At 46.4% G+C, this 16,133-nt stretch overlaps 1 protein-coding gene across 10 annotated transcripts in view; it reads right to left on the bottom strand.

Annotated features, from left to right (window-relative positions):
• The window catches only part of LOC115087139 (kyphoscoliosis peptidase-like), a 117,602-nt gene that overhangs the window by 48,158 nt on the left and 53,311 nt on the right, over nt 1-16,133 (bottom strand). Inside the window, exon 9 of one of the 10 annotated variants that reach the window (XM_029594026.1) lies at nt 5,743-5,795. The exons of the other annotated variants lie outside the window; for them this stretch is intronic. Within the exon in view, the coding sequence (XP_029449886.1) occupies nt 5,788-5,795 (8 nt within the window). The 3' untranslated portion in view covers nt 5,743-5,787. The remainder of the gene's footprint in view (nt 1-5,742; nt 5,796-16,133) is intronic. 10 annotated transcript variants of the gene reach the window in all.

Raw genomic sequence — 16,133 nt, 5'->3', positions numbered from 1 at the left:
GCGTTAGGCCCGCGCACCCAGGATACTGTATAGCGCTCTATACAGTAAAATGGGTTGCGCGGGCCTAACGCTTCACGGACGCTTCTTAGACGCAGCTTGCATTTGCAAGCTATTTACATACAGGATCGAGCGGTAGGTGAGCTGGACTGTGCGCTGGGCACTAACGCAGCTCTTCCTACCACTCATTACTGGATTGACCTGTAAGTTTGTACCTGAGGCAATGGAGGGTAAAGTGACTTGCCCAAGGTCAAAAGGAGTGACAGCAGGAATCAAACCCCAGGTTTATAGCCCACTGCTCTAACCACTAGGCTACTCCTCTACTCCAGCACAAGGGGGAATGGGGCTGAGGGAAGTGCAGGCTGTGCTGAGATGGCTGAGGGATGAGGGCAGGCTATGTTGGGGCTGGGGCAGAGGCAAACTGTGCTGAGGCTGAAGGGGAAAGGGCAGGCTGATGGGGCTGGGAGGGAGAGGGGCAATAAATAGCCTCCAGGGAATTTCCAGGGTGTCCGTGCTGCAGCTGGGTCTAGGGCCGGGAGGGGTAGCCTGGGCTGGGCATGAGAGGGAGGAGGCAGGCTGTGCTGCTCTTGGGGTAGCAATGGAGGACAGAGAGGGTAGCTTGTGATGGGGCTGAGTAGACTGTACTGGGACTTAGAGCAGGGAGGGTAAGGCTGGAGGGGAGGGTATTTCATAGGGTGTCAGCTAGTTCTTTTATAGATTTCTATCATATCTCCCCTCAGCAGTCTCTTCTCCAAGCTGGAGTCCTAACTTCTTTAGCCTTTCCTCATAGGGAAATTGTTCCATCCATTTTATCATTGTGGTCTCCCTTCTCTGTATCTTTTCTAATACTGCTCTATTTTTTTTTTTTTTGATGCGGTGGCCAGAAATACAAATAATACTCAATGTCCAGTTGCACCATGGAGCAATACAGAGGCATTATGATATTCTCTGTTTTATTCTCCATTCGTTTTCTAATAATCCCTAGCATACTATTTGCTTTCTTGGCTGCTGCTACTGCACAATGTTACGGATCTAATGGTGAATCCCTAGGAAGAACAGCAGTCTTACCTTAGGCCAGAGCGGAGGCAAGCCAAGACCAGTCCAGTTCCAGGGGCAGGTAGCCGACAAGAGAAGGTCCAAATCCAATCCAAAAAAAGGGCAGGCAGCAGGCAAGAGAAGGTCTAAATCCAATCCAAATCAAGGGCAGGCAGCAAGAACACAATATCCAAGCAAAGTGCAGAGTCAGGTACACAAGTATCAAGAGTAATCCAACGAGAGCACCAGCACAAGCAAGGCTGTAGCCGAGGCAGTGCTGTGCTGGAAACAGAACTTTAATTATCAGAATTTCCCACATAAACACGGGGACGTCTGGGAGGGTTGATGACACGCCACGGTGGGAAGAGCCAAGATGCGATGCACGCTGGGATGCACGAGAGCCAGGAGATGCCGCTGAGTGGTGGCATCGTGGGGAGCCGTCAGCGCCGAAGCCCGTCGAGTGGTAACAGTGCCTCCCTCGCAGAGCCCCTCCCTCCGCCTTCTTGGGTGAGGTTTGAGAGGGAAACGCTGATGAAATTCCCGGAGTAGACAAGGCACCTGTATATTACAAGCTGGTTTCCATTAGTTTTCCTCTGGCCTGTAATTTTTCCATGAGATTAAATAATGTAAAGTCCCTCGTGATCTTCTGACATCCAGGATCTCCTCTACCTCATATTGTGTGTCATCCTCCATAATCGAGGAGGTGGTTTGTCTAGACTTTCTAGAAGACCAAGACAGGATTGCTGGTTTGAGCAACGAAATGTGGAATACATCATGGATGCACAGAGTGGGGGGCAAATGAAGTTTGAAAGTAACCTCGTTGATTTGTTTTTCAATGGGAAAGGGTCCACCAAACCTGGGCGTGAATTTTAAGGACGGTGTACGTAATCTTAGATTCCGAGTGCTCAGCCATACTAAGTCCCCGGGTCGAAGTTGGGGCCTGATCTCCTCTTCCTATCGGCCTGTCTCTTAGTTCTAGTGGAGGTTTGTTGCAATAGACATCGAGTCTCCTCCCACAACTCTGTCATGGACCAGATAGTTTGGTCTGTGGCCAGACAAGAGGAGGGTGTACTGATGGGCAGAGGAATCTGAGGGTGTCTTTCAAAGACAAGAAAAAAAGATGATGATCCAGAGGCTTGAGCCAAATGATTATGACAGATTTCTGCCCAAGGCAATAGGGATGCCCAAGCATCCTGATGTCGATTCATATAGCATCACAAGAAGGTCTTGAGGGATTGATTAGTCTATTCAGTTAAATCGTTGGATTGAGGGTGATAAGCTGAAGAAAAATTTAGTTCTATTTTGAGTTTTTTACAGAGGTCCTTCCAGTATCGAGCAGTAAATTGGACTCCTCTATCAGAAACGATATTCAAAAGCAGACCATGAATCCAGAAAATGTGTTGCAGAAATAGTCGAGCTAGTTCTGGAGCAGTGGGTAGTCTGAGGAGTGGAATGAAATGGGCCATTCTGGAAAATCGGTCTACAACAATCCAAATGACCGTATTACCATCAGAGGGAGGAAGGTCTGTAATAAAATCTGTGGCTATGTGAGTCCAGGGATTTTCCAAAATGGGTAGTGCTTGTAATAATCCACAAGGTCGCTGTCATGGAGTCTTTTGGACCGCACTGGTGGGACAAGATTCAACATATCTCTTGGTATCCTATCTCCATTGCCACCACTAATAATGATGGGAGATAAGATCTCTTGTTCAGAGTATTCCAGGATGTCCAGCAAGGTGGGAATCATGAGCCTATTGGAGGACCCTTTGCCTCAGATGCTTGGGTCCCACTGTTTTCCCCAAGAGAACCGTAAAGGTGGTGGCGAGTATGATTTGAGCTGGGTCAATGATATGGTGAGTTGGGTCAGGAGTATCATCAGGTAAAAAACTTCTAGAGAGTGCATCCGCATGTAGATTCTTCTCTGAAGGTCGAAAATGTAGTTTGAAATCGAATCGACTGAAGAAAAGTGCCCAACAAGCTTGTTGTGGGTTCAGATGTTGGGACTGTGATAAATATGCTAGGTTCTTGTGATTGGTGCAAATGGTAATAGTATGCTTAGCCCCCTCCAGAAGATGCCGCCATTCCTCGAGTGCGGCTTTAATTGCCAAAAGCTCCCGTTCCCCTATGGCATAGTTCATCTCCACTGAAGAGAATGTTTTAGAAAAGTAGGCGCAAGTAAGTAATTTCCACGACTCAGAGAGTTGTAGAATATTTGCGCCAACTCTTAAGGCCGAGGCATAGACCTCCAGGGTGAAGGGTTTAGTCAGATCAAGATGTTGCAAACATGGATCTCTCACAAATTCCTCCTTTAAACGTTGGAAGGCATGGATGGCCTCGGAGGCCAATTAGAAGTTTGGGCTCCCTTTTTGGTCAAGGCAGTACCAAGGTAGAATATCCAGAAATAAATTAGCGATAATAATTGGAGAAACCCAAAAAATGCTGCAATGCCTTGAGACCCACTGGTTGGGGCATTCCAATATAGCCTTAAGTTTCTCAGGGTCCATGCATAGACCATTCCGAGACACAATATATCCTAAAAAAGGTAGTAGTTCTTGATGAAAAAGACATTTTTCTTGTTTAGCATACAATCTGTTGACCCGGAGGCATTGAAGCACTTGCCTTTCTTGGATCTGATGTTGGTGCTCTGTTTTGGAAAAAATTAAGATATCATCTAGGTAGACAAGAACATGAGAGTAAAGGAGATCTCGAAAAATGTCATTGATCATAGCTTGGAAAACCACCGGGGCATTGCAAAGTCTGAATGGTATCACCAGATATTCATAATGTCCATCGTGAGTGTTGAAGGCGGTTTTCCACTCGTCCCCCTCCCGTATTCGGATTCAATTGTAGGCCCCACGGAGATTGAGTTTCATGAAAATCTGGGCTCCTCTCAATCGATATAAAAGTTCAGAAATAAGCGGAATGGGATACCGATTCTTTTTTGTAATGGCATTTAATCCTCTGTAGTCAATGCATGGCCAAAGAGACACATCTTTCTTTTTGACGAAAAAAAACAAAAAACAGCCCCTGCAGGAGAAGAGGAGGGTCTGATGAATCCCCGAACCAAGTTCTCGTGGATGTATTTGGGTCATAGCTTCTGACTCTAGCTCTGACAAGGCATAAACCCTTCCCCTGGGGGGACTCTTACGAAGAAGTAATTCTATTCCAAAGTCATAGGCGCGGTGTGGAGGTAAAGTCTCTGCTTGTTGCTTGCTGAAGACGTCAGCAAATTCGGTGTACTGACTGGGTAAACCAGAAGGAATGATTGCTAAACAAGAGATAGTAGACACGGGTGGTAGAACCTGCAGCAAGAAATTCTGGTGACAGTAAGGACTCCAGATGGCTAACTGCAGGGATCCCCAATCCACCCGGGGTTGATGTAGTCTTAGCCAGGGTAGTCCTAGGATCAGCTGGTTAATGGAAGAGGGGAGCACATACAATTGAATGGTTTCTTGGTGGAGTATTCCCATAGTCATTTTAACGGGTTTGGTGATGAGAGAAATTTTATTCCCCAGTGGTTGTCCAGAAACGGAGAACACTGTAAGAGGAGTTTTCAAAGGTTCAGTGGGAATGTGATGTCAGTGAACTAGGTCTTCTTCTATGAAGTTGCCGGCCGCACCAAGAAAGCCTGGAGAATGAATAGTGCCCCCAAGGATAGAAAATGTTACTGGAATCAGGATTTGTGGAGAGGGGATAGTATGACCCAGGGAGGCCTCTCCCACCTGTCCTAGGCCCGGAAGTTTCCTGACTTTTCGGGCATTTATTTACGAAATGGCCTGTTCCAGTGCAGTAGAAACAGAGATTGTTTAATCTTCTATGCTGTCATTCTTCGGGCGAGATCCGACACCGGTCAATCTGCATCCGCTCCTCACTGTTGGGCTGACACTCAGAAGCTTTGGGAGCAACAAGTGGCTGCTGAAAGGCAGGTGCTAGCCAAATAAGTCACCTCAGAGCTACCCGCTCGCAAGACCTCTCCTGGAAACAGAGGTCCAGTCAAACTGCCAGGCGTATCAGTTCCTCTAGAGACTCTGGTGGTTCTCGGGTGGCCAACTCATCCTTGAGGGCCTCTGATAGGCCCTGACGGAATATTGCTGTAAGGCTGTCGTCACCCCAGTGAAGTTTGGCCGCAAGGGTACGGAATTGAATAGCATATTCCCCCACAGAAAGGGAGCCTTGCTGGATCTGAAGCAGATCTGAAGCTACAGAAGTCGAACACCCAGGGTCATCAAAGATCAGCCGAAAGTCTTTCAGGAATTGATCTAAATTGTTCAACAGAGGATTGTCTCATTCCCAGAGGGGGGATGCCCATGCTAAAGCTGGTCCTTCCAGTAGGGATAAGATAAAAGTGACCTTGGTCTTATCTGTGGGGAACAATGACGATTGGAGCAAGAAGTACATGCAACATTGATTAATGAACCCCCGGCACTGCTGAGGATCTCCATTGAAGTGAGGAGGAGGTAGAAGTCATAGAACAGTGGGTGGTGGTGAAAAGGAAGTTGGAGTTACTGGTGAGGCGACAGCCAAAGGCGTCCATACGAGCAGCCAATCTCTCCAAAACCCCTGTAACTTGATCCAGCACTCCTTGCTGTTGCTGGATGCATGAAGCCAGTCCGGGAATGGCCTGTAAGGCTGTTAGATCTACGGGATCCATGGCCTCAGCTAACTGTTACGGATCTGATAGTGAATCTCTGGATAGAATGACAGTCTTACCTTAGGCCAGAGTGGGGGCGAGCCAAGACCAGTCTGGTTCCAGGGTCAGGTAGCTGATAAGAGAAGGTCCAAATCCAATCCAAATCAAGGGCAGGCAGCAAGAAGACAAAATCAAACACAGTCCAGAGTCAGGGCAGGTAGCAGGCAAGAGAAGGTCCAAATCTAATCCAAATCAAGGACAGGCAGCAAGAAGACAATATCCAAGCACAGTCCAAAGTCAGGTACACAAGTATCAAGAGTAATCCAATGAGAGCACCAGCACAAGCAAGTCTGTAGCTGAGGCAGTGCTGTGCTAGAAATGGGGCTATAAATATTAGAATTTCCCGCGTAAACGCAGGGACTTCCGGGAGGGGTGATGACGCGCCGGGGTGAGAGGAGCCAGGACGTGACTCATGCTGGGCCGCGCTAAAGCCGGGAGACGCTGCTGAGCGACGGTATCGCGGGGAGCCGTCAGCACCAAGGACCGTCAAGTGGTAACACACAAAGAGCAGAGGATTTCAATATATTATCTATGATGAGGCCTAGATAATTTTCCTGGATGGTGACTCCCAATATGGTAGTATAATTTGGTTTGTTCTTCCCTATGTACATCACTTTGCAATGATCCACATTAAATATCATCTGCCATTTGGATGCCCAGTCTCCCAGTCTTGCAAGGTCCTTTTGCAATTTCTCACAAGCTTCTTGTGATTGAATAACTTTGAATAATTTTGTATCATCAGCAAATTTGATCATCTTATTCATTATGCCCATCCCCAGGTCATTTATTATAAATATGTTAAAAAGCAGTGGTCCCAGAACAGATCCTTGGGGCAGTTCACTATTTACCTTTCTTCATTGAGAAAATTGACCATTATGATAGAGCTGTTTAAAATCATGAGAGGTCTAGAACTGGTAAATGTGAATCAGTTATTTACTCTTTCAGATATAGAAGGACTAGGGGACACTCCATGAAGTTAGCATGTGGCATATTTAAAACTAATCGAAGAAAGTTCTTTTTTACTCAACGCACAATTAAACTCTGGAATTTGTTGCCAGGGGATGTGGTTAGAGCAGTTAGTGTAGCTGGGTTTAGAAAAGGATTGGATAAGTTCTTGGAAGAGAAGTCCATTACCTGCTATTAATTAAGTTGACTTAGAAAATAGATACTGCTATTACTAGCAACAGTAACATGGGATAGACTTAGTTTTGGGAACTTGCCAGGTTCTTATGGCCTGGATTGGCCACTGTTGGAGACAAGATGCTGGGCTTGATGGACCCTTGGTCTGACCCAGTATGGCATGGTCTTATGTTCTCTCTGTTTTCTTTAACAAGTTCTCAATCCACAATAGAACATTGCCTTCTATCCCATGACTTTTTTTTTTTTTTAACATTTCTTTATTGCAATTTATAGTTTTAATAACATATACATTTCAGTCCCCCCTCTGGCGCAACGGTCCAGCTCCTATACAACATCCAAAACAATTAAGAACAATTAAGAACAAACAACTCTAGATCCCTCCCCCCCCTTTTTGTCTGCAGTAAGAACAGAGAGAGAGAAAACATATCTCCTCCAACTAGGGTTTTGAGAATGAGGCCTCAGCAGAGTCCCAGTATTTATAGGTTGTAGCTTTCAGAATTAGGTCCCTTTTTTCCAGTGAGAGTGACCACCTGAAGTTGTGCCAAATGGAGAAACACACCATCTGCGCCTCCCTCTTCTTTGACTGTACTGTCAATAATTCGTTCTGCAGTAATGTTACCAGGCGAGCGTGCCATTGTCCCCCAGTGGGCCTGTCATTGGTAATCCACAAGGACATAAGAGTTTGTACCGGGATGATCATGGCTTTCTGCAAAAACAACTGATCATGATCCGACACGTCATCCATATAATCAATGGTTAGGCGCATTAGGCACAACTTAGGGTCCCTTGGGATCTGCATATGTAACACTTTTCCCAGACCGTCTACAACTTCTGCCCAAAATAATACCACCTCAGCACATTCCCATAGGCTGTGCATATATGTCCCCCTTTCCTTCCGACATTTGATACAGATGTCTGAATCACACAGTTTAGCAGCATACAATCTGGATTGTGAGATATACATACAGTGCAATAGCTTGAACCCCCACCTCCCAGAGATTAACATTTTCTGATACCTGAAAACATCCTTTCAATATTATTTCTATCTCCTCCAGTGAAAGGTAGATATCAGTGTGCTGCACCCACTTATTTTGAATAGACAAAGCAGTAGGGATGTGAATCGTGTCCTCGATCGTCTTAACGATCGATTTCGGCTGGGAGGGGGAGGGAATCGTATTGTTGCCGTTTGGGGGGGTAAAATATCGTGAAAAATCGTGAAAAATCGTTAAAAATCGAAAAATCGAAAAATCAAAAAACCGGCACATTAAAACCCCCTAAAACCCACCCCCGACCCTTTAAATTAAATCCCCCACCCTCCCGAACCCCCCCCAAATAACTTAAATAACCTGCGGGTCCAGCGGCGGTCCGGAACGGCAGCGGTCCGGAACGGGCTCCTGCTCTGAATCTTGTCGTCTTCAGCCGGCGCCATTTTCCAAAATGGCGCCGAAAAATGGCGGCGGCCATAGACGAAAAAGATTGGACGGCAGGAGGTCCTTCTGGACCCCCGCTGGACTTTTGGCAAGTCTCGTGGGGGTCAGGAGGCCCCCCACAAGCTGGCCAAAAGTTCCTGGAGGTCCAGCGGGGGTCAGGGAGCGATTTCCCGCCGCGAATCGTTTTCGTACGGAAAATGGCGCCGGCAGGAGATCGACTGCAGGAGGTCGTTCAGCGAGGCGCCGGAACCCTCGCTGAACGACCTCCTGCAGTCGATCTCCTGCCGGCGCCATTTTCCGTACGAAAACGATTCGCGGCGGGAAATCGCTCCCTGACCCCCGCTGGACCTCCAGGAACTTTTGGCCAGCTTGTGGGGGGCCTCCTGACCCCCACGAGACTTGCCAAAAGTCCAGCGGGGGTCCGGAAGGACCTCCTGCCGTCCAATCTTTTTCGTCTATGGCCGCCGCCATTTTTCGGCGCCATTTTGGAAAATGGCGCCGGCTGAAGACGACAAGATTCAGAGCAGGAGCCCGTTCCGGACCGCTGCCGTTCCGGACCGCCGCTGGACCCGCAGGTTATTTAAGTTATTTGGGGGGGGTTCGGGAGGGTGGGGGATTTAATTTAAAGGGTCGGGGGTGGGTTTTAGGGGGTTTTAGTGTGCCGGCTCACGATTCTAACGATTTATAACGATAAATCGTTAGAATCTGTATTGTATTGTGTTCCATAACGGTTTAAGACGATATTAAAATTATCGGACGATAATTTTAATCGTCCTAAAACGATTCACATCCCTACAAAGCAGATTGGTCTCCCATACCTTTCAAGGCCTTGGAGAAGGTAGCACAGGTGTGGCCTTTCGGGCTCTCTGGCGCAAAGAATGCCCGTAGGCGATCCCAGGTAGCCCTGTGCAGTTGAGCCCCGATGTAATGCCTCGCTTGCAGGAAAGCGAAGAACTCATTGTTGTGTAATTTATACAAGTCTTGAAGATCCTTAAAACTCCATAACACCCCTGTCCTGGGATTATATAATTGAAAGGCGCTCTTCAACCCCTTTTTATCCCAAGCCTGAAAAACCGATCTAGCCAGACCCGATGGAAACTGAGGGTTCCCCCCAAGAGTGACGTATGGGGGTCATATATCTCCCAAGGTGCAATTTGTGAAGGCACAGAAATCGCCAAGCCTTCCTCCCCGAGGAGATTATCATGTTCTGCTTACAAGTTGCAGGAACTTGCGAGCCTAGAAGTTGCTTTATAGTTTCAGGTTTATAAGGCCTTAACCACTCCAGCATAAACTCGAGTGGAGTGTACTTCTCGTGCCAGCCAGCCAGTCTTGGATATGCCGTGAAAGACATGGTAAATTGTAATGTCTCCAGCTTGGGCAGGCCAACCCCCCCTGTATTTTGCCCAGCTGTAATGTGTTGAGAGGAATTCTGGCCTTACGACCATCCCATAGATAACGGCGCAGCAAGAGATTTATGGCCTCAACTTCAGTTTTGGTTAGCCAAATGGGGATTTGCTGCAAAACATATAGCCAATGGGGTAGTTCAAGCATTTTTAATAAGCATATTTTTCCGGTTAGAGATAGCGGTAATGCCCCCCACACCGTCTTTTTGTGGGCCATATTACTAAGTAATGGTTTTATGTTCGCAGCATGTAACTGAGTAGTATCCCTGGTCAAGTGTATCCCCAAATAACACATAGTCTTCGCAGCCCATCACAGAGGGAAGGCCCCATCCCATGCCACCCTGACCGAATCCCCCAGGTCCATAGCCTCAGATTTATCAACATTTATTTTCAGACCCGCAAAGGACCCAAATAGACGCTGATGCATCAATATCCGCTCTGGTGAGCTCTGGGAGGATGTTATCCCGTGACTTTTTAATTTTCTCAAGAGTGTCTCATGAGGTATTTTGTCAAACATTTTCTGAAAATCCAGATATACTGTATCAGCTGGCTCACCTTTGGGGTAGATTTTATAAAAGTATGCCGGATTTTATAAGATATGCGCGTATCTTATAAAATCCGGGGTCGGCGCACGCAAGGGGGTACGCATTTGTGCACCTTGCACGCGCCGAGCCTTCTGCACGCTGCCCGTTCCCTCTGAGGCCGCTCCTAAATCGGAGCGGCCTCGGAGGGAACTTTCCTTCGGCCTCCCCCCACCTTCCTCTCCTTTCCCCTACCTAACCCACCCCCCCAAGCCCTATCTACACCCCCCCCCCCTACCTTTGTCGACAAAGTTATGCCTGCTCGGGCCGGCTGCCCATGCGCCAGGTTCCAGTTCAGGGGCTGGTCCGGAGGCCGTGGCCACACCCCCGGAGGTCGGAACACGCCTGCGGCCACACCCCTGGAACACCCCCGGATGACAAGTCGTCGTGACACGCCCCCCCCGACACGCCCCCCAGGAAAGCCCCGGGACTTATGCGCGTCCCGGGGCTTGCGTGCGCCGCCGAGCCTATGCAAAATAGGCTCGGCGCACGCAGGGGGGGTTTTAAAGGGTTACGCGCATAACTCTTTTAAAATCTACCCCTTTATGTTCAGGTTTATTCACACCTTAAATAAAAATGCAGCAGATTGGTGAGGAAAGACTTCCTTTCATTAAATCTATGTTAGCATTGTCTCATTAAACTATGACTATCTATATATTCAGTAATTTTGTTCTTTAGAATAGTTTCAACAATGTTTCCGCCTCTGATGTCAGGCTCACTGGTCTGTAGTTTCCTGGATCACCAGAACCATTTTTTAAAAACAGGTGTTATGTTAGCCACCCTTCAGTCTTCAGATACTGTAGCTGATTTTATAATTATCTCTTTATTGAGTTTTTCATACATCAAGTATACTTGACTCCAGAAATAAAAGAAATAATATTAATAAGCAATATTGAACATACTTAGACCTTGATATAGGGGGAGAGGGAGCAATAGGTATTTTGAAAGGAAACAATTTTATAATAAGGCGATATTACAAAAAGCTCTTTATATTCCCTAAAGATTCTGGACAGAAGCAGAATATGAGCATCTCATTTGAAGAAAAACTTCAAGTTGTTTAGGATCAAAAAAGAGATACTAGCAATTCCAGATTTAACTAAACATTTACATAGAAACCTCAAAGTTAAACTAAACCAGGGATGGTAGCTTTCAAACAGGCGCACATTGTGTGCGTGCATCGAGCCGCGCCCAGGGGCGTGGTTATTTTATAACTTGTGCATGTACATGCGCGCATGTTATAAAATAGCCTGGCTGTGTGCACATCTGCGCCAAATTTTAAGTGCACATGGGCATGCAAATCCCACGTCTACTGCGTATGTTGGGGATTTTAAAAGGGGCATGCGCCAACATCATTGCCTGTTAAACCAGTTTGTGTCCAGTTACGGTATAGGTCCTCCAACCCCCCCCCCCCCCTTGGTTTAACTGCCTTCTTTCCCACTAGTTAGCTCTCACCCTTAAAACCCTGCAGATCTGCTTGTTTTCTTTATTTTATAATTTACACCTCCTCCGTAGCAAAAGTAAACTTATGCAGCAGGGGGTCTGGGCCTGTAAGTATTTTCATGCACATCTACAGTTCACGCCCCAAGACACCCGTGCCCCACCCAGACCATGCCCATGCCCTGCCCCTTTTTGAAAAGTTTTGGGATAGGCATTCTGTGGGAGATACACGCTTATCCAGGCATGTGCGAGCCCAACTTATTCGTGCATCCCCTAATTAATGCACGCATCAGGCTTTTAAAATGCACCTTTAAGGCAATAACTCTCTCTTTAAACAGAAAAGCTTTCCTCTTATGCTGAGCTGTTCTAGATAGACCTGGGAAAACGGGAACTCTATTGTCCCATAAAAATCTTGTTTTTACTGCCAAAGAAACTTTTTAATGTCCATTCCTTATCTGACGCCAAAGCAAAAACTACCAAAAGAGAAGCTCTGGAATCAGTATTGGAATCTTGTGGGAAATTTGACAATTCCAGTTCATCCACTTATACTACTTCCCTCTCTATATTAGAGATGTGAATCGTGTCCTCGATCGTCTTAACGATCGATTTCGGCTGGGAGGGGGAGGGAATCGTATTGTTGCCGTTTGGGTGTTTAAAGTATCGTGAAAATCGTTAAAATCGTGAGCCGGCACACTAAAACACCGTAAAACCCACCCCCGACCCTTTAAATTAAATCCCCCACCCTCCCGAACCCCCCCAAAATGCCTTAAATTACCTGGGGGCCCAGCGGGGGTCCGGAACGGCCTCCTGAAATCGAATCGTGTTGTCTTCAGCCGGCGCCATGTTGCGCCGCCATTTTGCAAAATGGCGGCGCAAAATGGCACCGGCCATAGACCAACACGATTCGACTGCAGGAGGTTGTTCCGGACCCCCGCTGGACTTTTGGCAAGTCTTGTGGGGGTCAGGAGGCCCCCCAAGCTGGCCAAAAGTCCCTGGGGGTCCAGCGGGGGTCCGGGAGCGATCTCCTGCCACGAATCGTTTTTCCGTATGGAAAATGGCGCCGGCCATACACGTATGGCCGGCGCCATTTTACGTACGGAAAAACGGCCATACGCGTATGGCCGGCGCCATTTTCCGTACAGAAAAACGATTCGCGGTTGGTCTATGGCCGGCGCCATTTTGCGCCGCCATTTTGCAAAATGGCGGCGCAAAATGGCGCCGGCTGAAGACAACACGATTCGATTTCAGGAGGCCGTTCCGGACCCCCGCTGGGCCCCCAGGTAATTTAAGGCATTTTGGGGGGGTTCAGGAGGGTGGGGGATTTAATTTAAAGGGTCGGGGGTGGGTTTTACGGTGTTTTAGTGTGCCGGTTTTCCCGCCCTCCCCCTTCCCCTCTCCCTTCCCCCGATTTACAATTTTTTGACGATAAATCGGGGGAATTGTTATTGTATCGTGGCCCTAACGATTTTTGACGATTTAAAATATATCAGACGATATTTTAAATCGTCAAAACACGATTCACATCCCTACTCTATATTCCCCACTGAGGGTTCAGAACCCTGAGTAGAGGAAGATACTATGCCTTAGGTATAGGAGGGAAGGATTCAGATGGAGTCTGTAATACCTCCAAATAATAAGAATATAAACATAAGAATATAAGATATGACATACTGGGTTAGACCAAGGGTCCATCAAGCCCAGTATCCTGTGTCCAACAATGGCCAATCCAAGTCACAAGTACTTGGCAAGTACCCAAACATTAAGGGATAGATTTTATAACATGCACGTGGTTATAAAATCAGGTGGCCGCACGCACGTGTACGCCGGATTTTATAATCCGCGTGCATGGGGAGGTGAACATTTGTAATTTCTACGTGGCAACACAATCCGGGTTTCCCCACTTCCCTAACACCCTGCCTAACATTCCTTCCCCTTCCTCTGTCCTCCCCATGCCCTAAAACTAACCTACCTGCCTGATTTTTTAAATTTTATTACTTGCTGGTCCTCAGGAGCAGAAGTAATTTACATATGTCGGCCAGCTGCCAGCGCATGGCCGTTGTCCAGGCCAGCCTCTGTCCCACCCCTTCTTGCCCCCTGCCCCCCCCCCCCCCCCCAGTCCATCTCTTTGAAGAGATCCGGCACTTGTGCGCGTTCCAGGGTTTACACGTGTAGCCAGGCCCCTTTGAAAATTCACCCGGCACACACAAGGCCCGTGATTTACGCGAGCAGGCTTTTTAAAATCCGCCTCAAAATGAAGAGATCCCAAGCTACTAATTCCTATTGATTAATAGAGGTTTATGGATTTCTGCTCTAGGAACTTATCCAAACCTTTTTTAAACCCAGCTACACTAACTGCTGTAACCACATCTTATGGCAATAAATTCCAGAGCTTAATTATGCGTTGAGTGAAAAAGAATTTTCTTCAGTTTGTTTTAAATGTGCTACTTGCTAACTTCATGGAGTGCCCCCAGTCCTTGTATTATCCGAAAGAGTAAATAACCGATTCACATTTACCCGTTCTAGACCTCTCATGATTTTAAACACCTCTATCATATCCCCCCTCAGCCGTCTCTTCTCCAAGCTGAAAAGTCCTAACCTCTTTAGCCTTTCCTGTTAGGGGAGCCATTCCATTCCCTTTATCATTTTGGTCGCCCTTCTCTGTGCTTTCTCAGGTGCAACTATATCTTTTTTGAGATTCGGCGACCACAACTGCCCACCATATTCAAGGTGTGGACTCACTATGGAGCAAAGCAGAGGCATTATGACATCCACCATTTTATTCGCCATTCCCTTCTTAATAATTCCTAATATTCTGTTTGCTTTTTTGTCTGCCACATCACACTGAGGCAATGATTTTAATGTATTATCCACTATGAAATCTAGATCTCTTTCCTGGGTGGTAACCTCTAATGTGGAACCTAACATTGTCTAACCACAACAAGGGTTATTTTTCCCTATATGCATCACCTTGCACTTGTCCACATTAAATTTCTTTTGCCCTTTGGATGCCCAATCTTCCAGTCTCACAAGGTCTTCCTGCAATTTATCTCAATCTGCTTGAGATTTAACTATTCTGCATAATTTTGTGTCATTCGCAAATTTAAGCACCCTATTCGTCATGCCCTTTTCAAGATCTTTTATAAATATATTAAATTAATATTTCTTAAGCAATTCTATTGGGGAAACTAATGGAGATCTAGGAAAATTAAGAAATTGTAAATTAAATTGTCTTGTATGATTTTCATAATTCTCCATTCTACCATGTGACAATTCCTTGTCCCTAACTAAAGTTATTATATTTTTTAAGCTCTGTTATTTACCCTGCCAACTCTAGAATCTTCAAATCATAATTATGTTTTTGAGAATGAGAAGTAACATTATTTATGGAACCTTAAAAAGCCTTAAAAATTTATTAATACTACAGTCAAAGAATGCTACTTCAAACTCCACACACAAAATAAACTAAAACCCCTTCTATATCTCAACAACTTCCAGACAGTACTTCAGTCCACCATTTTTTCAAAAATTGACTACTGCAACACCATACTACTAGGCCTCCCCAAAAACACGACATATGCCCTCTAGATGCTACAAAATGCCGCTGCCCGGAGCCTCACCAGCACCCACAAAAGTGAACTCATTTCCCCAATTCTCCAGGATTTACACTGGCTACCAGTAGCATACCGAATACAATATAAGGCCCTGACCATCATACACAAATCCCTACATAACCAAAATATGCAGTGGTTCAACGATTCCCTAATGTTTCGCACCCTTACAAGACCCACCAGAACACAATACCTAGCAACATTATGCACACCATCTCCTAAAACCACACACCTCAATGCATCGAAACAACGTGCAATATCTATTGCTGGACCAACACTCTGGAACACCATGCCAGCCGATTTGAGACAAGAACTCTGCCCCAAAAAATGCAGCACAATCCAAGCCCTTCCGTATAACTTGCAGCACTCGCCAGGGATGTCCTCTCTCACCCTTGTTTTTACTCCTACAATTGGAACCCCTTTTGTTGGCCATTCAGGCCAATAGAGGAGTACGTGGGATAAGGTTTCGCTCCATTACTTTCAAATATGCCGTTTTGCAGATGACATTTTGGTCTTTTTAACACATCTGGGTGCATCCTTGCCAGTCTTATTGCAACTATTTGATTCTTTTGGACACTTCTTGGGATTTAAATTAAATGTTAATAAGTCGGAGGTGTTGGCCTTTCCAGATTCTTTACGCACCAGTTTGGGTCCTTTGTTCCCTTTGCAATGGGCAGATGGTAAATTTAAATATCTGGGGATTTACCTCACAAACCAACTACATCGGATATATGATGTCAATGTGGCTCCTCTTTTTCGGTTGTCGGTGACACGGTTGACCACGTGGAAATTGCTTCCGCTCTTTTTGGTAG

This window comes from Rhinatrema bivittatum, chromosome 1 (assembly GCF_901001135.1).
Source record: "Rhinatrema bivittatum chromosome 1, aRhiBiv1.1, whole genome shotgun sequence".
NCBI classification, from domain to species: domain Eukaryota; kingdom Metazoa; phylum Chordata; class Amphibia; order Gymnophiona; family Rhinatrematidae; genus Rhinatrema; species Rhinatrema bivittatum.
This window is presented reverse-complemented; position numbering and strand designations above follow the sequence as displayed.